The sequence below is a fragment of the Streptopelia decaocto genome (assembly GCF_964273445.1).
Source record: "Streptopelia decaocto genome assembly, chromosome: 1".
Classification (NCBI taxonomy): Eukaryota; Metazoa; Chordata; class Aves; order Columbiformes; family Columbidae; genus Streptopelia; species Streptopelia decaocto.
The window spans coordinates 112,817,736-112,844,038 of NC_138663.1; the positions used below are offsets into that span (position 1 = coordinate 112,817,736).

Below are 26,303 nucleotides of genomic sequence, written 5' to 3' on the forward strand. Positions count from 1 at the left end.
TCTGAGCAATGCTAAATCTGGGTTTAGAAGTGGGAAAAAGAAATGGATACTAGATTTAGCAAGCATAATGTAGGCAGCCATAGAAGATGGAGAATCCAGGATTAGAGTCAGAAAAGGGAGCAAAGATCAGGTTCATGGTAGCATCCTTTTTCCTGTTCTCACTTATCTGATCAAGGACAAGTTCAGGAAGCAGGTATACAGAAAAAAAAAATAGGATTAGATGTTTATTGCACTGCTATTATCACATCAAATCTACTAGAAAATCCGTCTCTGAGAAGACCACAAAAAGAAGTCACAAAATTAAAGACATTGCAGTATTCCAGTGCTGCTCCTCTGTAGACCATAAGAACTGCAGATATGTCTACGTGATCTTCTGAAGACAATCACACGTTCATGTCAACAGTTTGCCAATGGTATAATATGAATCAGCTCAAACTGCAAGGTTGTTTTGATACTTCAGAGGAGGACTGAGACCAAAATAACAGAATATGTTATAGCAGCCATCAACTGCTGTAAGAAACATTTTTTTTCTTAAAAAGCTGTAGCACACTGGAGAAAAAAATCCAGAAAATGCTTAAATGTACATACATCTCCACAAATAAACACAAAACACAAAACTCAAGAGACAAATTCTTCCAGTTTTGAATACCTCTACTCTTGTATCAAAACTCATTTTTGCAATCGGAGTGAAACAGATTCTGAGATCAGCATGGCCTCCCACAGGAACTACCCCTTCAGAAGGGGTGATCATCATTCCAGGAAGTGGGTTTGTATCAAGAACCTTCAAACACAAACATGAAATATTAATAATACTGCAAAAGGTGTTTTGTTTTGCTTTGCTAAAAAATACCAGTATATCTATCATGAAGATTTTATATTCTTACAAGGAGAACATTCATAATACATAATGCTGACTAAGACTTAGAAGTTTGGGGCAAAAATACAGGTAAACAAAATAAATAACATATTTCTATTATGAAATCATTTTTGCACAGCAATTGGAAATTTCACATTCTGGTTTTCAAATTGTTTTCATGAGTTATTAAAATAAAGATTTGCTATCTAGCAAGTGTTCAGAGTAAGCTACAAAGCATTTTTTCAGAGACAGATAAATTGATAACTTCTTTTTTGCCATTCACAGTAAGAAGGCAGGACACAGGATCCTAATGCCATAAAGTTCAGTCATAATACTAGGAGTAAATACTCAGTTTAGCCACAATTAGTATGGACAAAATAGAATTTATTCTCTTCTAATGCACTCCAAACTTTAATTCAAAGCATAGCTACACAAGAGAGAATGACCAAGACCAACCAGACATCACTTGGCTGAAGGGTATATGTGGAGGCTTTAGAATGCTAGGTATGTTTGTCTTATTGATTATGCTGATTTTATTCTTTCAGGCCCAGCCTCCAAGAGTGTAGTAATAACACTTGTTATTACAATGCTCCATTGATGAACAGAGAAATACGGTACAAATCAAATCAAATTTCTTAGTACCATAATACTGTAGTAACAAAAATTCTGAGGACTTTAATGAAAATTATTTCACTTCACTAAATAAATACAGCAAATTCTTCTGGGATCAGGAGAACTAATGCAGATAGGTTTCCTACTAAGTCATGTATTATGTCTTTGCCACTCTGGCATCCATCTCATCTTGGGTAAGCCCAATTCGTGTTACAGCCCACCTTCCTCTCAGATGTTAGTCTAGCAAAGCAATCACACTTGCTATGACTGGTCTGTGTCCATGCATGCACTGCCTGGACAGTCAGTATGAATAAGGATGACCAGGCAGTTTGCTTTGTCTCTCAAAATATAAAAACATCCAAGTTACAACTGCTTTTTCATAGGGTACACCAGTATGGGGTTTTATCGTTACCACTGGTTCTCATGAAACTTCCAGAATCTTTTAGACCATAACCACCTTGCTTGTCTGTTGCTCCATCTATCCATCAGTCCAAATTTGACAGAGGGACAGAATTCCTAGTCACATAAATCTTGTTTCTTCAGAAAACTAGACAAAACCTTAAGTAGATGTGTATCTAACAACTGAGAACACAAAACTGTAACATGATCTCATAAAATGAACTACCTTCTTCTTCCCCACCCCAAGAAATTAGATGTGCTAAAAATAACGTTAGCTTACTTGGAAGTATGCATGATTGTGCCCTATGTTTTGAAGAATGGCCTTCTTACAAGTAGATAAACCCATTGGACTATGATTGAAGGGTATCCTTTGTTCCAAAAACTGAACTTTAGTAGTACCAAGCTATAAAAAAGAAGAGAAAATAAGCAAAATAAATAACATATTACTGACTACAAATAAATATTTCAGCCTAATTTTCTTTTCATTACATAATGACCTAATATACTTCTGGAAATGCATAAATTAGAAGTATTTGAATAGACAAACACCATTTAAATGTGAGACAAGATTTACCCAATGTATTGAACTCATCTAGATTCAAAGCGAGCAGATACAACCCCAGAGATATTTTCTGAGCCAGCTTCAAGACAAACAAAAGTATTTTAATTGAATTTAAATTAACAGCACAAGCTCTGTCATTACTTTAATCCTAAATGTGTGATCAGAACAAGATACTTCAGAGATTTTAATAGCAGTAGAAATGCTAATATTCTAATTTACACACATCCTGGTTTATATACTGGGAGGAATAAAAAAATAAAAAAATAAAAAAATAAAAAAATAAAAAAATAAAAAAATAAAAAAATAAAAAAATAAAAAAATAAAAAAATAAAAAAATAAAAAAATAAAAAAATAAAACCACACCAACTACAGTCTGTCTCCTTCACACTCCCTGCCATGTAACACAGGATAACAAACGATTAACCTAAGGCAAATTTCATTGTTTAGAAGACTATCCAGAAGACTGCCTTTCAAATTATCAAATACCATGTTCAAATAACAACACAAAATTATGTTACAGCCTGTTGTTACCCTGAAGCTCTGAAATATACACACACCTTGATTTTTATCACTTTAATATATATCTGAAGAACTATCATACCACCTCTCAACCCTTTGTTTGGCTAAACTAAGTAAGCCAAGAAGAGCAGTTACTGCTTTATCTATAATGACCACTAAGTTGTGGTGTCAAAAGAAGTATAACATCGAGCAGCAAGAAAAAGGCAAATTGTCTTTGGCTTGCCTTCTCCAACATGTCTGTGGAGTAATATTCTTTGTTAAACATCTCAAATAAAGCTATATGAAATTAAAGTAGTTTTTTTAATACATGATAATAGAAATATATTTAAGAAATTACTTGCTAAAAAAACACAAATTTTGCTCCTCTAAATCTGCTATATGAATTGTTACCTTTGCCAAACATTTCAACTTAATTTTGTTTCCTTTACGCACACACAAGTTGAATTCTCCTGCTCTTGGAGAGCTGAACCCTGGATGCCAAACAACTTCACAGTCCAGATCTCTATAGGCCTCCACGAAGCCTAAATAAATTTGCATAATGTACGTGTTACAGCATACACGTGTACAATTATCAAATTACATTGTATAATTAGAAATAACACAAGCACATTAAAGTGAAATTACCTTCTATTAGACAAGACTAAGCCTATATTCCAAAGGTGTTGAACAGTATGCTGAATTAAGTAAAATTAGTTTCTGAATTCTCATGACAATTGCATAATTTATTTATTAGGATCCTGCAGTTAAACACACTAAAAGTTCACTGGTATTCTCTAGCCATGAACTACTCAAATAGTCAATGTTGAAAAAAGTAAAAGAACAGACTATTCTTCCTGTAAAATAACACCTTTGGATAAGACTATGCACATTTTCTCACTTGCAATTGATTCTAAACTCGTATCAGCAGAAATATATTTTCTCAAGAATCAGAGCACACCGAGCTCCTGATCCAGCCAGTTCTTGTTTCAATTGTACAATGCCAATTCAGTTAGCAGTTAGCTCTTTAATAATGGAGCTCAAACATACTCCTACAGAACACTGTCTTTCAAAGGAAAGGTAAAATCTAATGTCTCACACACTTCTAACAAATATTGATCGATCATGCAAGTGGAAACTAATCCCAGATTGAATTCCTTTTGTGTCACTCAGACTGTCTACATCAAATTTTTAACAGTTTCATTCATACAGTGCTTTTGGAAAATTTCCTATCCTGATGAGCTGTATGATAATGCTCACTGCTATTAAATAGGTGCCTCACTTTTGAAATATCAGCAATTTGTGCTGAGAAAAATGGTCAGTGCTGCTTGCTGGACATAGAAACAATGAACTCCATTGAGTACGCATTCATGGTAGGGCTTATACAGGGAGTGTTGCTATAGTACTAATTAACACTCTAATCTGATGCTGCTTTGGGGATACACCGATATTGACCCAAATCTAACAAATATAGCTTATAGCATCAGCTGAACATTTGTCTTAACATTATTGAAATTTAAGATACATGCACACACACTGTACTTGCATACTATACCTTTGGCTGGTTGTATAGAAAATGCGATTCCTCTATGTGTATTTATATGTTTCCAAGTAAATCCTGCAGGATGGTTTCTGGGATTGTATAGTGTGACAGTTGTTCTAAATTCTGTCCCTGCTAGGTAGCCAGGAGTAGGATTTAAGATCAGTTCCCTTGCAGACAGCTCAAGTTCAACAGACACAGCTTTTGCAACTACCAGCACGTGCCCAGGGTGTTGGTTGTTTATTGTGTAAGTGAAAGATCTGTAACAAAAATATATATTTCTCAATATTTGTACACATTATGTTGTAGTCAGAGTAATAGTTATGTGAAATGTAATAATTAGCAAGAAAATACTGAACAAAATAACTGAGTATGAACACACAGTTAAGAGTGACAAGAGAAGCCAAGTTGTAATTGTTTTGCAAACAGCTTAAATCATGTTAAAAGGGAAGATGATCCTAAAGGATGATCTACCTCATACAGTCATTTTAACAACATTACTAAAGTGAGAGTTCTGTTTGCATATGAGAAGGCTACAAAATGGTTTGCCTATACATTTACCCATGAGGTCCATCAAAAGGTCTGAGCATAGATGCAGTGATGCAACACTATGCCAAAAAGAGCACAGTATTTTCCATAAAATTTCTCCTAAAAAAACACTGTAATAATAAACTTTTTTCCCTAATATATCTGTGGCTGTTTGGGCTTTTGACAGAATAGTTTGGTTTGGGGTGGTTGTTTATGCCATTTGCTTGTTTGTTTTAAACCCTAAGAAACATTACTATGCTAGCAAAATTTTGCAAAATAAAACTGCATTAACTATTGCAATATCACCACAAATAAATGTACACCATTAACACCTATCAAAATTACATTGAATTTAAACCAGACACATGATTTTCTTTATCATGCTACTGCAAAGAAAATATGTAAATCAATCCAAATGTAAGAAGCCTTACTTTTTAAACATTCCAAGAGTGTTTGTCTCAAATACAACTGGAATATGAGTCTTTGTAAGAGGAGGCACCACCTGAGACAATGGGCTCGTCTGCTGCAATTCATCAATTTCAATCTCAATTTGTATCCATATATGAACTAATAAGTTATTGATGATATGCAGTTTTCTGGCTGTTGTAGAATGCACACAAACGTCACCAAAATCTATAGTAGAAGGACCTGAAACACATAAGAAATCAAAACTTCAACATTAAAAACTAGAAGTTAATGTATGGAAGAATAACTACAAAAACATCACAATCAAAATATTTTACTTCCTCAAATTACAGAATCAGTCAGCTAGAACAATCCTGTAGCAGAACAAATTCACATGAAAATTTGGAAGTAAATGCCATGCATGTTCTGTGAATGTTTTCAGTATTACAATTCAAAAGCCAGCACCAACTTAATTCTTAATTCTGTTTGTGTTAGCCAGGTGTTAAAATAGGAAAAGCAATGTGCTGATTACTAAAAGCATTATTAATAATCATGAATATTTTTATTAATCAGATATTTAAGTGGCCAGATAACCGGCAATTCACTGAAAATTTGTATACCTAACCTGTTTATTTGCTCCATGATGTGTGACCATTTGTTTTAATAATGCATGTAATTTGATGGTGACAGAACTATCTCACTACTATATTTATTGTTATCACCAGTTTTTATGGTGGTCTGCAAACCTTAGTGCTCATGGCACTAATCCGGCACCTTACAAAACTCTAAGTATTCTTTGTATTAATATGTTTCTGTTATTCTACTTTTCCTGAAGTGTATCAGCATACACAACTATTCAAGTTCTGGCTTCACTGAAATTTTTTTTTAAAAAAAGCCCCAAAAGTATTGAAAATTTTCACTTTGTTGCTAAATAATTTTACTGAAGAAAAAATGACCTTAAAATAGACCACTTTTAGTACCAAGTGTTCATAATATAATTGATACGTTCCTACCAGACTTTCAAGGTGTTACGCCTAAGCACAGAGCCTTCCACTGAAATTATTTTGAAGGAAGATTCTGAAGAAGTTTTACTTTTGGGGGTATCACTTTTCACTGTTAATTCCTGGAAACATCCTGAACACTCCCATGAACCTTGATGGTATTAATGTTGTTCAAGATACTATCCGATAACAAAGCAACGCTCCTATGTGCAACGCTCCTAAGCTGTATTGATTTCTCTATACTAGGCTGTAGTTTGAGCAGTCTTTAAAGGAAGCTCTCCTTTTAAATGTTCATATCTAATAATATCTCAGTACTTTCTGAAGAATACAAATTTTTAGTTTAACACTACTGTACTGATCAAGTTGCCACCAAATTAAGCTATTTTCTATTTAAGGTGAAGTACTATGAACATAAATTGTGTTACTATAATTAAGTGCTTTTATACCTATATGTATTTAGTAACCAAATTAAAAAATCTTACCAATGAGTATTTGATGAAGTTGCTTTGATGTCAAGGTTAGTCTACAATCTTCCTTCTCTTGGGTAGAAGATGGCACAGCACTAAGCCCATTCCAAATCTGTTATAAGCACAAGACATCTTCTCAGTGCAGATCAAGATTCTTACGCTTTTTTATATGGTAATCACATTATGCTTGCATTACTACTCAAGTATTTAACTTACTTCTTTAATTGAAGATTTAGAACCTATTGCTGCCAATTTTTTACTCGTTAATAGGCAACTCTCATCTGAAGGAAGCATTTTAAACTGTAGCTTCTCCTTGTGAAGATCTGTGATTGAAATTCTTGGTGACACAAGCCCTTCAGCTGGTTTGAGGCCTATGTTCACAGAATTATTGTATTTATAAAACTGCCTATAAGGGAGGGGAAAAACATAATATGGAAGTCTGGAAGCTTGAGTATTCAATGTTCTACACAATAAACTACTTAAGATTTCTAAATATAACAAATAATACTTTAAGTAGGAATATTTCATTATAATAAGTGCTCAAGTCTGGAAAATGCTTTGAAAAGTCTTTTATTGTACTGTTTAGGCAAGGATTATCATCTGTCACACATTTGTGGCAAGTGCTTAACTAAATATGGTGCAAGCATTATGGCTACCAAAATATAAATACTATATCATGTCTCAAATGCCTCTTAAAGAACAATTAAGTTGTGAAGTAAAGTGCTTAAAAGTCAGCAAATGGAAAGACTACAAAGGATCCTTCAATTGTATATGCCTGGACTACTAATTTCCAAAGCAATTAGCCTTTCTTGGTCAAAGTTCAACTCCAGTCAATCAATTTCACCTGAAACCAAGTGATTTGAAACTTCCAGAGGTCTTGCACAGATGTTTCATACCAAGTATTCAGAAAATTATTACTATGTTTGATAGTAGCAATGAAATTCATCTGATAACTGTGAAATTTTCCTATCTTTTCTTGCTCCTCATGCCACATGCCTTGAATATATCCTGAACATATGTGTTATGGTCATATAAACAGCAGTTCATTCACTACACAACAATTCTTTTCAAGAAAACCGTACATAATGCGCATGCATAAACTAAATACAGCTCTGCAGGATTTAATCGTGACATATATAAAGAGAGCAAGGTAATTTGAGATTACAAGAATAAGGCATTGGCATTATTAATTTTCAAATAATGGATCTTGTAAACTTAAGACTGTTAAGGTATTACTTCTTTTGTTTTAGAGGCTTTACAGGTTTGTTGGGGTTTTTTTTAATAAAACTTGGAAAAGTAGAAGACCTGTCAGTTCTGCTTTTCCATGATTTTGTTCTACAGCATGCCAACCAATCACACAGATTAATGAAGCATGAATTTACTATAAGGCTAGAAGATGACCACAATCCTTTAATCTTATCTGCTTCATTCCACAAATTATATCATAATTTATGCACTGAATCCATCAATTGGGTGAGCTAGACATAATAGTTGGAAATATGTACCATTTATTATAAAAAAAAAAAAAAAGGAAATCCAACATAATAAATGTTTTGGTTTTCCTATGAACTGTAACCAATTATTATTAAAACTTGGCATCTTATTTTAAGTTCCATGCCTCTGTCCCTACATTTTACCCAGGAAGTGATCTCTAAGTGTCTAAACGAACATTTGCACAAAATGGGTTTTGAATGCATTATAAATGAAGGTCCCAAGACCATAAGCATTTCAGCATGGCACAAATTTAGGTGTATGTCTGGTGTCACTAAGTTAATTCAGCATGTATATACAAATATTATTAATATGAGCCTAAAGTATTTACTTATCCTTTTTAAACAAAGTCTTACCTAGCAGCATCTTTCTGTAAACAACACTGTCTTAAACTAGAAATGAAGTCTGCATAGTATTCCTTATGTGCTTCTTTTGACAGTCGTTCATCGTCAGTATAAGAAAATTCTGGATCTATGTAATTATATCTCTCGGTCTTTGTGAAAATAGTCCTAAATATTTAAAGAGAATTGTAGTTTCACTACACATGTAAAATGAATCTGAGTCTTGTTAGGAAAAAAAATATTGATTTTGCTACATACATATTTCATTGCAAACATTATTTTTATCACAGCTGATTATTAATATTTGACCTTGTAAAGGCAACTATAAAAATGAAATATTGAAACTGTAATAGCTAGATTTGTAGTTTCACATAAGAAAAGCAACTCAAGAAATTTATGTGCAAGAGGCTCAAGGTTAAGTAGAATGTTATGAATTTAAAAGAACTTTCAGCCTAAAAAAAAAAAAAAAAAAAAAAAAAAAGAGTAAACTGTCATATACAAATGTGTGGTTTAAGTATTATATTTGTATAATTTTTACCTGTACTTTTTATTCCGTTCACTAGGCCTAATGCTGGCTGCGCGGTCATTAGGAAAAGCTATAAGTGCATCATCCTTACAATTCCTGTTTATCCGGTGAGTATGAACTTGTGTTTGGGTTGATTTAAGTATTGCCACAGGTGCTGTATCCATGCACTGTCCTGTGCCATCAACTACAAACTGCCCAGTTGCATTGGAAATCATTGGTGTTATACCTTAAAATGCAAATAAAACACGTTATATACACTTACATTAAGACTTTCTAAGTAAAATGCAAAGTATTAGAAAAATATTTCTTAATTTATACTGGTCCACCCAGCAACCCAACAATCAGTCACTCATCCCCTTTTCCTCAGACAAGAGGAAGAAGGTGTTCAGACCATACTAGCAGGCATCCACCTTCCCTGGCCTAGATTGTAGACAAACACTAGAGCACAAACTACTACTATGTCTGGCTGTGATGTTTTGTCTTGCATGTGCACATAACCAAACACACCGATCTGCCTCTGTCTGTGGTGTCCTAAAGCTTGTCTTAAGGGCTGCAAACACAAACATGACTTTTGAGAAAGAACTCCCAAGAGAGATTAGATACTTTTCACTCAAGTTTTATAAAACCACATATACATTAAAGTTAAAAATTACGACAGAAACTAGGCCATGTGTTTGCTCACCTCTCCTACACAAACTGACACATGTTTAAAAGAGCACTATAAATAAATACATATATCAATTCTTCAACTGCACCTTCCTCCCTCACCGGCAAAAATATTGATACATTAAACTAAACATATTGGTTTTACCCTCTTTACCCTTGCTTTACTCTCTAAGGGTTACAAAAAAAACCCCTACTTTCCATCCTCCAAACTGTAGGAGTGATTACAGCTTCCACTGCCCAGGCAGGCTCATTTTGTGAGAAGCTTCATTCCAGTCTCTTCCCCCCTCCACTGAATGCAGAGAGACAAGGACAGGTATTCAGCCAGAGACTGGGAGAACAGGAAGATGGAGAACTCATCTATATAAGGACCTGAAAAAAATTAATTTCCTTCCACACTTCAATGAAGCTTAAAAAAAAAGCACAGATACCAGTGGCCTATAGAGTACAGATATCCCTCATAACCTATTTATAAACTTGCAAATAGGAGCAGAATGGAGACATTAATAAAGCAAATGGTAAACAAGAGCATTTAGAAAAGCTGACAGATCTTGAATACCACATTAAATCTTTGATCTACAGAAACATACGTTAATTGTGGTTTTGAAGCAGGAAAAATGCAGGAGTTCCGGATTTTTGGTTTTAAAATCCATTGACAGGCTGAGTCAAATCTACTGTAAAGTGGTTGTTTGTGAGACACAGCAGGAATATGAGGAACAAATTAGAGACTAATTATTGCATATCCTGGAAGATTATTTATGCTGGCATAGGCTTCATAGGATGAGAAGACTCAAAGGACATGGGACAGGTATTTGCCAGCAAATTCATCCGGAAGTATTTACTTTTAATCAATAAAGAATACCGCGTTATCTTTCCTGACTTTCTTCTGTACCTTACGGATCTCTCTAGTTAGAACTGAAACATTAGCACTTTGGAATGGCATTGCTGTCAAAAACTGAAGCTTTTATTTTCTGATTTATAAAAGCTAAATAATCATACAACAAAAACTTATGCTTTAATAGCTAACTTTTAGTTAAAATATGAGGGAGGTTTACCATTATTTTAGCCGTTGTTTTTCACTCCTATGGGCATATGTCATACAATTGAGCATTCCCTCGACAGTCAAAGAGATATTAATTTTTAAAAAACAAACAAATTATAGTAAAAAAATATCTTTGAAATGTTAGAAGTGTACTTTTAAAACACTTTATCACTTTTCATTTATGTTTTTAGCATCTTACCAGGATTAATTTTGAATAGGATGTTTTTTCGTTTAGATTTGCACACACCAATAAAGCTTAAATATATTCGGTGAAAGGATTTTGTCTTCAAAGCTTGTAAATTATTTTTCTCTAGTCTTATACCAATAATATCAACAACTTGCTTCACTTTAAATGTTCCTATTTGATGTGGAGAAAATGAAAATATCACATCCTATAAAAGAAAAGTCATTATGAGACATACAAAGCAGAAAAGCAAAAAGACTTTTTGTTTTGTGTCATTATCTGTTTACCTGTGTCACTTCTCTCCACGTGTACTTCTAAGATAGGTGTTCAAAACTGGGCTTTTAGAATATGTCAGCTGCCACAGGTAAATTGGCAATATATGGAAACATAAAACTGCTACACAGTGGAACACCGCAAAGTCTCACCTGCTCATTTCTGGCACAAATTGTTCCCTCTTGTGCCCTGAGTTACAGTTTTGTGAAATTATAAATGTCTCTATATTTGATTTAAATATGGAAAAGTTTCTTCCATTAAAAGAAATGTTGTGTTACTCGAGAGTACTTGCAATTTAATGAAATAAAAGAAAAGGATCTTGCAAAAGTTTGAGTATAAATCAGTCTTCTCAAGTCAGTAAAATATAAAAAATTCAAAGCCAGGAAAAACATGGGTAAAGTTTCTTTAGTACTATAATTATTTTTTCCAAATTTGAATAATACTTGTTGCTTGTGTACAGGAAAGAGCATTAGAAGATTCTACATAGGGAGAAAATATTAAACATCAGGGCTAGTGAAATTGAGTTATTCTGATTTACCTTAAAGAAACTCCACCGCTAACCACTGCAAAGTAATCTGCATGTCTACATAAACTGAAAGAAACAGGTAATTACCTTTGCAGATCTTTTTTTAATTTTCCCTTTCTCAGGAGAAATATTGAAGTGAGCAGTCTTGCGGAAGCTGAATGTTACTGGAAGGGACTCAGATTCATTTTTGAGTGTGCACAGAACTTGTGCTTGTTCACCAAAAAAACAGTCCATAAACTTAATAAGTGGTCCTGGATTAACAGTTAACATGACAGGAAGCCCAGAACCTGTCAAAGCTAACTCCGTGTGATGAGGATGATTTGCTGCATTAGACAAACACAACAAACAAACAAACCTATTAGTTTACAAACAGAAAAAAAAAAAAAAAATCATACTGTGGTTGTATTGTTGCAAAAACAAAATAATACCATAATACAATATGATTTATAATGCAATTTTCTCCAAACACAGACATGCTTACTTATAATAGCTGTTAGATAATGTATTCCCTCATTAAGGAAGTTGAAGGTGATCAAATATTCACTTGAAAATATGCAAAACTGCTATACCAAAGTGCTTGTGACTTGCAAATGGCTAGGTTTTTTAATGTTCTCCAAATATTTACATTTATCATTAAGTTCAAGGTGTTCACTACCAGCAGGGGTACTCATGGCATGTACATTTCCCTCCTTTTTTCTACTCACTATTCAAAGAGTTCTTGCTGCCAAATCATTAAAGATGTAAGTTACAATAATGTATTTGTATTGATATAAATAAACACAGGTTTCCCACAAAAGGGCTAAGGTGAGAGAGAGACAAATTAAATAAATAAATAAATAAATAAATAAATAAATAACAGCTCCAAGATATATAGTTTTATCATTTATATACATTTCCAATAACATACTTGTGACTGCAGTGGTATCATCACTGAGGGTCTGCAGATAGCCATCTTTATTCCCAACAGCTTCAAATCTCAGAAACAACACGTAATCTTGTTTCCTGGGTGAGTCACTCACTCCAAAGTCCCTATCAAGTTTTCTGTAAGAGTCACAATCTCTAATTACAAGACAGGCAAAAGAACAAACCGCTGAACCCCAACCCACACAAAAATGAAGCCTTATTTTTCATCATCCAGTCTGGCTTCTTTGCTGTTGGTTGCAGCTTGAACAAATGATCTTTATACTTCCCGTCAGAAAATGGAATAGTAACAAACTTATGCTCAACAATATCTGTATGCTTATTATACTAGTCATTTGATATCTTTTTCAGTCTACAACAGTTTTCTAAACTAACACTACATGCATAGTAATCCCTTGTAATTAGAGTTTTAGTAAGGGAAAATGGCAGGAGCGCATTTTCTTTTTGTTTTCCTTAGCCAAAGAATAAATGTTTCCTTATGCTTACATTTTCTTAATGGAATGAGAGCTCTCCAAAACACTTCAGTCTCTTGGTGATCAAATATATATATTCTTCCATAATGCTGCACATAAACTATATCTTTATTAAATAAATCTGCGGTCATTAAAAAGGCACTTAATTTGATACTGTAGAACTCAACCATCTTTAGGAATTCAACATATTTAAAAAGAACTGCAATTAGTTCCCTTGGCAAAATCTAATAAAATTGTTGTTCTCACAAAACACGCTTAACCAATTCTTGATTCAAATACATCCTTAATATATTATAAAATAATTCACAGATAATCAATTCGGACTTTGCTTTCTCATTTATAGTATCATGCCAAGCAATTTCTTTTAACACATAAATACATAAAAAGTCATTCAGAAAAAAAATTTGTGGACACGTGAACTAAAAATTATTTTCTAACACAGCTCTTCACAGAATAATTTAGACTAATCAGCTTGTGTGTGTGTGTCTCTAATTTGGACTACTCACTCACTTTGGACTAAAGCACAATGTAACCAAAGATTTCTCATAAGGTAGCAAAGTTCCTTGATTGGGAATGCACAAGATCAAGGTGGAAACATCTAAATCTCTTGTTCTGTTTTTGAGGCTTAAGTCTTGCAAAACAGCATCTGCACTTCCCTCAAGATCTGTCCCCTAAAAAATAGTCAAAATGTGGAATAGGTCAGCTTGTTCTGCTTCCCTCCCTTTTTTTTCCTACACATACATTTTCATACCTCTCATAAGTAGAAAGACATAATGTAAGTAATAGAACTGACATAGTTACATATCACATGGATAATTAACCAATTTTAAAATTTAAATTTCATGTCAATGTTTTGAATTTCTTTTTTTAAAGATGATGCTCACTCAGATGAATTTATTATCTGAGAAAAAAAAAAGTGAAACTACAGATGCTTAACATCTTACAGAATCAAAATACATTTTGATAACTCTAACAAAATTATAAGAAATCCAGTAGATCAAGCGAAGCCACTAAAAAAAAAAAAAAAAAAAAAAAAAAAAAAAAAAAAAGCAACCACACAACACAGGGAATGTACTTAACATTGTTAAGATGTCACATAATGAAACCGAAATATCTGAAAAACTTAATTCTAAACTTCAATTATAGTAAAAAAATAGTTGGATGGACAGAAGTTTCAGAAAGGCTGCAGATCAGGAAAAATAGCATCACCAATAAAACTACTAGAAAATGAACAAGGAGTCACAAAAATTGCAAAAGCAGAAATGAAAACAAGTTTTCAACTAAAATTAAAAACAGAACTGTTTCTTACCATCTCTCCTCCAACGGCATTGTCTTCCAGTACTGCTACCCAGTCCATGCGCTCAGGACTTTCATTGTATAAAGATATTTGTTCAGTCTTTGAAGACCCATAGTAAACTGGTCCAAAGTTAATGCATTCCAATACATTTCCACAAGACACTCCTAGGACTTTAAGAATTTGTTCAACCACAACAGCTTTGATCCATACTTCAGCACAGCCACGACCTTGCAAATTCACTCTGTCAGTAAGAGTAGCAAGCAGCAATAGGTAATGCAGAAAAGTGTTAGAAATAATTCATTTAGTTTATATTAGAACCCATACAAAACTGAATCTAATCAAAGTATTTAAATCAATGGCTGTCCATAGATCAACTAAGCGGCGACGGGGGGGGCGGAAAAAAAGTGTACTCGACGATGTGATACCTAACAGAAATATTACCAGCCAGGAAAAATCTGGCATTATGCAGTGGAATTTTAAGGAGCTTTTTGAGTTTTTTCCCTTTTTTAATGCTTGAAACAATACAGCTTCTCAAAAGAGTCAGAGATGTCCACAAATAATACACTGCTCTTATTTCTGAGAATCTTTGTATCTATATACCAATTTTGGCATATACTTAGTAATTTTCTCTTAGGCAACTGGAGCTAGAATTTTATCTGAATAACCATAAAAGAAATACTGTTGTTTCTGCCTGAATGGTTCATCTTGATCATACCACAAAACATCAAAGGACTATATCAACAACATACAAATATTTGTTAGTAGAATTCTCCTGGAACAAAACATATTTGATCTTGTTGAAAAAAAAAAAAATCTAATTTAGTAGTATAATTTGTTGTTCTACAAGAATAACTACCCTTTTGGAAAACAAACAAACAAACAAACAACTTTGTTTTGAATAGCCACATATATAACTACACAAGGGATCTGGGAGGGGATATCAAACTCTCTAAACATCTTCTTTCAAATTCTGACGCATGATTATGGGATTTTACAAGACAGAAAAGAAATCTCAAAAAATATGAGCAGATTCCTCTGAAAATAATTTTGCTTACACAGAGAAGTAAAATGCTTAGATGACAAGGCAAATGGAAATAATCTGGATATTTTCATCCAAACTCTACTATTTCTCCAAGTCAAATTCCTGTCAAACACCCATTGTAAGTCTTTTAATATTACACTATTTGTTTAAATACATATATACACATACATCTATATACTTGTGTAAGGTTTGATAAGGAAAGAAATGCCAAATTCACTGAGAGAATTATGTAGAATTTAAGGCAGGGAAGGGGTGAAGGTTGAAATCTGAGCTCTGTGTAGTTATGTTCTTTCTATTTACCACATAAACTGCAGGAGAGAGCAGCTATTTAACCAAGATGGGGTGAAGAAAACAGTGGTGGTAGTCTGGACAGCAAAGGAAAGGCAGAAAGTATGATACATTGTAACCAAAAGGTTGAAACTCATTAACCAACGAAAATATCACATGAAGGAGGATGTAACTGTGAGGCAAAATAAAGATACTGTCTCCACTGTCATTCCACTAGAATTTTCTTCCTTTCATTTCATGTCCTTTTCCAACAGGCTACAAAAACCAGCAACAGGAAGAACTGAACTTCAAAGTCATATATCTTAATAATTTAAAAACAAACCAGGAATCATCCATCCACCCACCCCCGCTCCAAACAAACAAACACACACACACACACACAAAACACTCTCTATATCCTATTATAAGAAAACAGGATATTGAAATTTATTTTCCAGATTGGTAACCACTTCCAATCCTGGCACTTCCTAAAAAGGCTGTATTCACCACTTGAAGAGAGACAAGGAAGACATTTAAAAATAGTCTATTCTTAAAAGAGTTAATGATTGCAAATACATTCCATCCATTCAAAATAAGATATACCAAAGGACGTCAAAACATTTCTAAGACTCTTAAGACATATACAGCCAAAAAAGAAGAATAGCAGAGTTACAGAAGCTTTAAAAAAAAAAAAAGTATGGAACACAGGATGTTTAGGACGGAGAAAGATACAAAAGCTCTTGGTTAGTCGTACACTCAGAGATGTGCAAACATCCCATATCATTATAAGTTATAAGAGATCTTCAATAACACAGCCAGGTACATAACTTATCATCACTGTTCTGTGGAGAGAATATAATCATCAAATTAATTTAATTTAAAAAAAAATGTAGAAGACTGCAATTGACTCTTAGGAGTTTAACTTTTTTAAAGTAAACATTCATAGCAAAGACTAGAATTAATAACAGACAAAAATGTAATTTATATAGCTAGACTATTTCAGTCATACACTCACTTTATGACTTCTTTGATGGTTCTGGGTACATCTGTGCAGATATCCACTTTAACTCTCTGTATAGATTTCGGTTCTACCACTCCACTGGTAGGTTCTATGTAATGCAGAACAATCCCATCATATGATATTTTAAATGTGCCTAAAAGAAACAGAATAATAAACAAAAAGTTACACAGCAAAGTTTCAGATTTATATTCACAAGTAGTACATTTTCCTATAGAAATGGGAAAGACTGAGTTAATCCTTTCAAAACTATTTCTAACAGAGTAGATCATTATTTCCAAGGTTTCTTTAAATATTACACCCTCATGTCCAATGCCACTTTGCAAGTTCTGATTGTAACAGAAAAGGTACTCACATTCCAAACAAAAGTGACTACATCCTAAAGTAGCTCTACAGTAACATTTTACAGTATATTTTACACACAGCCCTAGGCAGCTACTGTAGCCAAAAAGTTAAGTGTATATTGCAGGTAACAATAGTTTTCATTATTTGGTATGTACACAACACAGTTTATCACAGAAGAGAACAGTGAATATTTCCAGGCTATAAAATATTTTTTAAAGGTGAAAAAAATATTAGATGTGTATTTAACCACCAGCACATCTGTCATTGTCTCATAGATAACAAGAAATTGTTTCAAATGTGGTAGGAAAAATTCAATCATAGAAACATAATATCATTTTGGTTGGAAGAGACCCTCAAGATCAAGTCAAACCATAACTTAACACTGGCACTAAACTATGTCCATAAGAACCTAATCTACATGGCTTTTAAACACCTCCAGGGATGGTGACTCCACCAATTCCCTGAGCAGGCTGTTGTCACTGCTTGACAACCCTTTCCCTGAAGAAACATTTCCTAATATCCAATCTAAACCTTCCCTCGCACAACTTGAGGCCATTTCCTCTTGCCCTATCACTTGTTACTTGGGAGAAGAGACCAACACTCTCCATGCTACAACCTCCTTTCAGGTAGTTGTAGACAGCGAGAAGGTGTCCCCTTCAGTCTCCTTTTCTCCAGGCTGAACAGCTCCAGTTCCCTCAGCTGCTCCTCATCAGACTTGTGCTCCAGACCCTCATCAGCCTCATCACCCTCCTCTGAACTCTCTCCAGCACCTCAATGTCTTTCTTGTAGTGAGGGGCCCAAAACTGAACACAGGATTCAAGGTGGGGCCTCATGAGTGCTGAGTACAGGGGGACGATCACTGCCTTGGTCCTGTTGGCCACACTATTCCTGATACAAGCCAGGATGCTCTTGGCATTTTTGGCCACCAGGGCACACTGCTGGCTCATGTTCAGCCGTCCATCAACCAACACCACCAGGACCTCTTGCCAGGCAGCTTTCCAGCCACTCTTCCCCAAGCCTGCAGCGCTACCTGGGGTTGTTGTGACCCAAGTGCAGGACATGGCAAGAATGCATTGCTTGGTCCCAAACAATAGATGATATCTGATATGAGATCAGAAGTAAAAACAAAGGACTCATTTTGTGCCTGGGATGTCGGGTGAAAGGCAGTCCCTCAGTCACAGGCCAGCATACAGCACTTCCTGCTGACACAGTTTAAATGCTGCCTGCTGGTGTGACCTGCTGTTATTATGATTTACAGATCCTACAGAAACACATATTTGGCAGCTGGCCTCAATACATCCTTCACTAATCTCTGCTTTCATTCTAATTTTTGCTATGTTCAATCCTGCAAAACTCTATCATGCAGCAGTTCATAACTAGAAACAGTTGCTATACAACATGAGAAATCCCACATCATGCAAATTAGTTGTAGATGCATAGGTCATGTAGGTTAACTCTTTATCTAATCATCAATCCTCAAAGAAAAAAGTTACTATGTATAAGAGCTGATTATATAAAGTACATACTACATCTTTAAGTTGAGGTGGCTAGACAAAAATAATCCTTTGCTTTTTAGAAAAAAAAAATTAAAAATCTGTTCCAACTAGAGTATCATTCAATTTTTTTTTTTTTTTTTTTAATAACATTGCAACCCACCTCTGTGTTTCTAGAATAATGTATTTTATTTTGGTACAATATTACTTGTGGAAATCTATGAAGCAAATGTTCACACAACCTTGGCCTAATGCAAATAAAGATACCCTGTGATATAATAAACAGCTGTACAAGTGAGGAACAAAAAATCACTAACTGCCTTAAATTTATTGTTTCAAACTCAGCAGAGTTGCCACCCTACTTCTGGAGAAAGGTGCCTGCAACATTGTGCAGTGGAAAAGTTACTTTGATTATATAAGCATTCTTACACTCCATTCTCCATGTTGCTTATATTCCTTAGAGCGGTTCCTCACAGAATTTGAAGGATGTGAATGCTTTAAAAGCTGTATGATTTCAAAAGCTATGACAGGAAGATAAACAATCGTTCATTAACTTCTGGTAATAAATATGGTTCAACTCCTATCCTATAGGACTTCAGCTCTGAAAGTACAGGAAACTTGTAGCTGTTTATTTCATAGACAGCTATTGGGATCACAGAATCACAAAGACAACAAAGCAAGAACAGACCTATTTTGCTACTATTTATGTTAGGAATAGTATCTTTCAGATGGGACTCAAAAGTAGAGAACTCCTAAAACTTGGCAAAGTTTTAAATTAATTTTTCTTCCCTAAGTGGAAACATAGTACTGCATACAGAAGCAATGGGCCATTGACAGAACCTTTAGCTACACATAATCTGCATAACCAGAACTTCAGTTAATTTCTTCTTGGTCACTGAAGTGTTAACTTGCATAAAATTACATTTTCCAATAAAATAAAATATTTATATAATTTGATGTATACTCAATATTTACCTGAAGATGATCCACGGTTAGCAATCCTAATCTCTTTACTAATTATTCTACTGTTTGCAATCACTGAACCAAAGTTAATCTCTGAGTCAATTTCCAGATTACAGCACCGAATTAATCTGCAGAGAAAATACATGGTTATATTTTCCTAAAATTTGAAAATACTTTTGCATTTTTTAAGAAAACTAACTAAGCACTCCAGTGAAAAAGTTCTCCTTTTCTCCTAGTTCTCCTATCAATGTTTATGCACCTTACTTCGGCAGGATAGTATATATAGGGAAGATGTAAAAAAGATCTATCCAGCTGTTTACTTTAATGACTAATTACTATAACTTTAAAACAGTATAGCTTTAAACAAATAGTCAAAATGCAATATATACATTTCTATTTTATTTTAAATAAATTATTATAGTACAAAGAACTGTAATTAAAACTATCTTGAGTTAGTTGCATCACAAAATAAGTCAAAGTTAACATTCAACATATTTCATTATCAGCTGCCTGAAATAAAAGCAGAGGGAAAATGTGTGCCAATTTCAATTTACAGTCTTCTTGTTTTATAGACACTTTATGTGGCTTCAATAAAGCTTATTATAACAGACAGAAGTGGATAATGACAGAAGTTATGTCTATTATTTAATCAAGAGTCTCAGCCAGCATGATGACATCACTGTATTGGGTATTGTTTGGCCATAATGAAAAGATCAAACTTGCTTCAGGCAACTTGTATTTTAAAGGCCCCAGTTTCTAATACAATCACACTTCTGATCTCACATAAAACTGTGTTTGAAATAATCTGGAATTTTACATCAGCACAGCAGTCTGTCTCCTCTTAACCACAAATCAGAACATGCAGGAACAATTGCATCTCGTGATCTGCATTACATGCAGTGCAGAAGACAAGATGAAGAAGGAAGATGAATCTCCTTGGCTGAGCTAGATAGACCCTGCCCATATAATCTATTGCATAAGAGGGGTGAGGAGGAAGAGAGAAAGGTAGGGAGAAGAAAAAAAAATGGACAAGCAAATGCAACAAAAGAAGTTGCTCTTGGGAATGTCAATATGCTGTTTAAAATTCTCGTTAAGAATTTATTGTAATTTAAAAAAAAATGATCTAGACCAGCAGGATATGGCAAAAGATCCCAACAAAACAATAAAAAACAGGAAACAGCTATCAAGTTTATGAGATTCATCTGTCCTAATTTAGGCGTCTAAAAGATGGACCTGTAAACAGAAGTTTGTCACTCTAGTTTCTCTTTATATAGAGAGGAGAGAAAAGTACTCCACAGCAATTTCACCTCATCCTCAGATAATCACCTAGCCTAAGTCTGATAAACTATATTTAGAAGCTTACTTTTTTCAACCAATATATATGTTCTAAACAATACGTAAGACATATATCCATATATATACAAAAAGGTACACATGATCACACACATATTAGGCAACATATATTTCACTATTATCCAGTTCTTCAAACATGAACTATTACTATAAAATCTTTTATGTAAGTGGCTCAGTAAGGGAGCAAGACATTAAGAGTGGATATCAACTTGTCTAATGCTGATACAGAATTGGAAATTATCAGTGTGATTGCAACCAACTTAGAATAAAGTAAAAACAAAAACCCAGCCTCTCTCTAGGATCTTTGAGGGACATCACCCCAATTAAATTTTAACCGGTGTGCTGCTCTGAAAAAAAAAAAAAATAATTGTAAGGAAACCTACTATATGTTCACAGTGCAACTGACAGATTAATCACATAGACGTATGTGACATGTGTTAGTAAACTTTCCACAAGGTTAAGCCGCAAATAGTAATGGCAGCATATGAAATTTTGACCATCATACCCAAGCACAGGGATATCAACTATGTCATCTTCTATTAAAAGTTGTAATCTATCTTGAATATTTTCTTCACTCTCAGGATAATATTCCACAAAAGCTGTAACTTGAAGGCCAGACGCAACAGGTTTTTCTGGATTCTCCACAATCAGCTTAAACTGTAATTTAAAAAAAATAAAATTAAAAAAAAAAAATCAGTTAAACACTTCTAGATTATAACACACATACATATGGTTCATTTTCAGAAGAATATGCAGATTGATTTAAAATTCACAACCAACTCTAAAATATGCAGTATTTAAAAAAAAAATCTCTTCCTATTAACTGTAAAAAGTCTGGACTTCAGTAAAACAGAAAGACAGAATGAATCCTAACCCATCAAATCACACAGAATAGTTGGTTTAGCAAAATATCGTTTCTAGTCTTTCCAAGAGAGCTCTAGCTTTTCCTACTGTTGCAATAAACCTTCTGAAGCAACAAAAACTCAAGTCAGCTACTACTCAATGCAGAATCTTTCTAGTACCTGAGAAAGTAACAAGGATTAAGTATCAGTCCAAAGCAGCACAAAATCAGAGAGCATAAGAATTTGATCTAGGTTTGACTGACATTCAGCTGATGTTAACAGAAAGTCTCAGCGTACATTGAAAATCTGCTTGCAATTTCCTTGGCACTTCCATTTTTGGGGGTCAAATGAAATAGAAAAAATACAGATACAGCTGACGTATAGCACATTTTCCTCTCTCAAAAAATAATTCTGTATTTCTTGTTGACTGTGAGCATCTGCTTGTATCCAACACCTCCTACACATCTTTCCTTGAACAGAATACACAAATAACCTACTAGTATGTCATGGGAAATGCAGCAGCTCTCATGTTCCTAGGAAAGCTTCACAGCAAGGTCTAGAGCTTCTCTGGTGTTTCAGTCTCCTTATAATTCACATCACCATATGCACAATACATGCCTGCTCTCTATGTCCAGTTTAATGAATGTTCTTTTCTGAAAGATAATCATCCCTGTATTCTTTACATTTTCTGTTCTAATTTATGCTTGAGACTGGCAAACCTCTAGCTTACAACGTTTTGATTCTATTGTTTGAGCATCTTCTTCTACTTGTTTAAAATTTTCCTAGCAGTATTAACACTCAGCCAAAGAAAATTTGTTATATAATATGCATCATGATTATGGACTTGTTTTTGAAAGAGTAGCCATGTTTTAATTTTGAAGTCTGTAAAATGTATGCCTTCTCTAAAGACAATGAAACAGCCATGCATATCCATTCTATACTGTACTAAGAGCTTTTAATGAAACCTATGGAAAACTGCTTTGTGAGCTAAATTCCTTGACAGGCATTTCTTGGTGATGCACTGTGACAGCTCAAGAAAGGTTATTTTTCAGCTCTTGCACTCTATGAATGCAATGTCTCAAAAAATGTACAGATGAGTCATACACGTCAGAGCCATGTAATCACAGATAGCAGCATAAGGTCTGGAAATGAGAAAGGGCAACACAACAGACCTTTCTGGAACTGAGCACATAAGTGGAATCTTGTCATATTGGTCATCTCACACACAATAGCCTTAAAACAGCTGACAAAAGGCATGAGATACTCACAGAGGTAAAAACTCATAAATTATGATTGAGTAATCTTTTTCTTTTCTAAAATTGACTCTGCCTTTTCTAGAGCACATGAAAAATTGATGAAAACTAATGAAGGCAGAATAAGCACAGCCCTACTAAATTAAGGACTCGACAGTTTCCAACTTGTTCCTAAACTCTTCAGTTACAGCGCAAAAAAAAATAATAAAGCTGTCTACATCATACAAGTTATCAAATTTTAAGGGGAATAAAATGCATGCACAGACTTGGCCACTCAAAAAGAAAGGCTGACTACTAGTTAAATTATCCAATTATACAAACTTCAATTGTCTGACAATCATTTTGATGACTACCCTGGAATATACTTACCCATAGTTCAAGTTGCTGTGAACACAAAGCAACATTAGCTTCTGTTCAACCCTTTCATCCTAATTTTGATGTAATTAACAGATAAAAAACTAGTTAGATGAAGGACCAATATAAATCTACTAATCACAACTGGGCTTTGCTGGGCCCACATGGGTTACAAGTCAACTGCAAACTGGTTAGAAGTGTAAAGGTGCATTTGGCCCCAAAAAATCTGGCTAGGCAATGATTTTTCCAAAACCAATCAGATGCTATTAATAGTAGTCATGCTACCTTGAGAAAATATTGTAAAATCCTCTTTTCTGAGAAAGCTCTCCACAAGAAAGCACCACACATGGACTATTCCTCTCAAAAAAACTTAGAATACAATAGAGAAATGAAGCAATAGAGCTATCAATCAGCCTTGAGGAAATCCAAGCAAAAACAATTTCAAAAGTTGTGCCCTTCAGCAGGACGCTGATTGGAAGCAAAAGAGCGGCGCTGATCTGGAACACTCACAAATTTGTTATTCACACCATAACAAAGTGATCCATTTCTACATAACACTTCCTAAAAAAACCAAGAAACTCAGCTTCTTCAGGGATAAAATTTCTGCAAAGTGCAAAGCCAGCCAGCAAAACTAAACAGGATGTGTAACCAACAAGGTTAATATGATGTAGTAAGGCATACAACTAAGCTAATTTACTTGTTTTGAAACTACAGATTTAACAAACAAGGAAGCTCTCTCAAATTGCTCACGACCTCAAGAAAATACAGAGCTGGGAATACTGGAGTTCATTTCATTCTGACGTAAAAGCTTCAAGTGAGCAGCTTCATTTGAAGGTCTATATGGGAATATTTTTCAAGTATCATAGAAATGACAGCTACATGTTCTCACAAGGAAACAATAAACCAGGATCTGTTCCCTCCTTCAGAACTGTCACACAAGAAGCAATTAAGACAACTTTGGCCCTGAATATTGCCTTATTCTTTCCTGTTTATCCAGTTATTCAGCTATTTAAAATTAATTTCCAATTAACTGGCAAATTCCAGCATTCAGTTTTGGGCCCCTCACTACAAAAAAAGACATTGAGGTGCTGGAGAGAGTTCAGAGAAGGGCAACAGGCTGGTGAGGGGTCCGGAGCACAAGTTTGACGAGGAGCAGCTGAGGGAACTGGGGCTGTTTAGTCTGGAGAAAAGGAGGCTGAGGGGAGACCTTATTGCTGTCTACAACTACCTGAAAGGAGGTTGTAGTGAGGTGGATGTCAGTTTCTTTTCCCAAGTAGCAAGTGACAGGACAAGAGGAAATGGCCTCAAGTTGCACCACGGGAGGTTTAGATTGGATATTAAGAAAAATTTCTTCACAGAAGGGGTTGTCAGGCATTGGAACAGGCTGAAGTGGTGGAGTCACCACACCTGGAGGTGTTTAAAAGATGTGTAGATTAGGTTCCTAGGGACATCGTTTATTGGTAGATTTGACCGTGCTAACTTAACAGTTGAACATGATGATCTTAAAGGTCTTTTCCAATCAAAACAATTCTATGATTCTATAAGCTACTCAGGCATCCATGGTAGCATTTTCCATTTGCAGTAGCTCAAAGCAGACAAGCACTTACACCTGCCCAATCAGCCTCTTCCACAGGACCTACCTAGCTGGCCAAACCTGCAGGCAGCTCCCCCCCTGCAAAACTGCAGAAAACAAAAGCAGAGCCACGCTCTGTGCCTCAGGGAGAGCCTGGCAAGCACCAGGTGAGCGGGCTGTGGACCAGTTCCTCATGGCAATCCTGGGAGGATGCAGACCCGCAGGACCTGGGGCAGGGTGGAGTGCCTCCACAAGGCGCTACGGTTATTCGTGCACGCTGGAGGGGTGCAAAGTGCTGTACAAACACAGAGCCGACAGCCGGCTTGCAGAGAGGCCCCGACGCCGTTACCCACCCCCGCCTGGGCCGGGGGGACAGACACGCCTCGCCGCTTCCCTCCCGGCCGTCCCTCACCTGGGGCCGGCGCGGTGGCAGCAGCTGAAGACGACAGCTCTGCACCCGCCGGTTCTGGACGCTGAGCGCGGCGCGGTAGTAGCACCACGGCACCGCATCCCTGAAGCGCAGCTCGGCCGGGTTAATGCGCACCCCGGCCACGTCCCGCCACCCGCCCTCCATGGCCGCCACCGCCTCACCCGGCCGGCCAGCGCGGCCTGGAAACAGTCGCTTAGCAACGGACGCAGGACGCTGATTGGAAGCAAAAGAGCGGCGCTTCCAAACTCACCAATCGTAAGAGGAGAGGCGGGGAAGGGGCGGGGCAGGGGCGGGGAGGGGGCGGGGCGGGGGCGGGGCAGGGGCGGAGAGAGCGGTTCAGTGCGGGTGGAGGAGCTGGTAGGGTCTGGGTGTCCCCGAGAGCGTGGTGTCGTTGCCCAAAGGAGGGGAAATTTACCTCGAAACTTGGCCTTTCCTTGTGGTCCCCCCAGGCGTGCAGCTTGAGCCTGCCCTGCTGCACCCTCCGCACACTGCCGCCGGGGTAGGTGCAGGAAGCCCTGGTGGGCAGACTTCTTGGGGCAGGTGGAGGGTCACCAGATTGGGCAAGAGGTGGAAGGAAATAAAAAGCCCCATCTCTTTGGTATGGGTTTACCAGTTAAGAGATACCCCAGCCAATGCCCTGCCGTGGGCTTGTCCAGCATGGTCGCTGTTGTCCATCTGAGGTGTTTTTCTGCTACAAGTCCCTCTCTAACAAAAGCCTGGGACAGTGAAGGGCCATGTAAATATGGATGCTCCTCCTGCCCTGGATTT

At 35.8% G+C, this 26,303-nt stretch overlaps 1 protein-coding gene across 1 annotated transcript in view; it reads right to left on the reverse strand.

Annotated features, from left to right (window-relative positions):
* The window catches only part of CFAP47 (cilia and flagella associated protein 47), a gene marked incomplete at both ends in the record, with an annotated part of 300,742 nt that extends 275,063 nt beyond the window's left edge, over positions 1-25,679 (reverse strand). The window contains 18 exons of the mRNA XM_082076298.1: positions 650-781; positions 2,148-2,270; positions 3,339-3,469; positions 4,480-4,724; positions 5,424-5,640; positions 6,881-6,977; positions 7,082-7,271; positions 8,713-8,865; positions 9,236-9,449; positions 11,128-11,320; positions 11,999-12,234; positions 12,819-12,952; positions 13,816-13,976; positions 14,615-14,843; positions 16,927-17,065; positions 19,743-19,858; positions 21,589-21,740; positions 25,518-25,679. Coding sequence (XP_081932424.1) covers positions 650-781; positions 2,148-2,270; positions 3,339-3,469; positions 4,480-4,724; positions 5,424-5,640; positions 6,881-6,977; positions 7,082-7,271; positions 8,713-8,865; positions 9,236-9,449; positions 11,128-11,320; positions 11,999-12,234; positions 12,819-12,952; positions 13,816-13,976; positions 14,615-14,843; positions 16,927-17,065; positions 19,743-19,858; positions 21,589-21,740; positions 25,518-25,679 — 3,024 coding nt within the window. The remainder of the gene's footprint in view (positions 1-649; positions 782-2,147; positions 2,271-3,338; positions 3,470-4,479; positions 4,725-5,423; positions 5,641-6,880; positions 6,978-7,081; positions 7,272-8,712; positions 8,866-9,235; positions 9,450-11,127; positions 11,321-11,998; positions 12,235-12,818; positions 12,953-13,815; positions 13,977-14,614; positions 14,844-16,926; positions 17,066-19,742; positions 19,859-21,588; positions 21,741-25,517) is intronic.
* Positions 25,680-26,303: the final 624 nt, after the last annotated feature.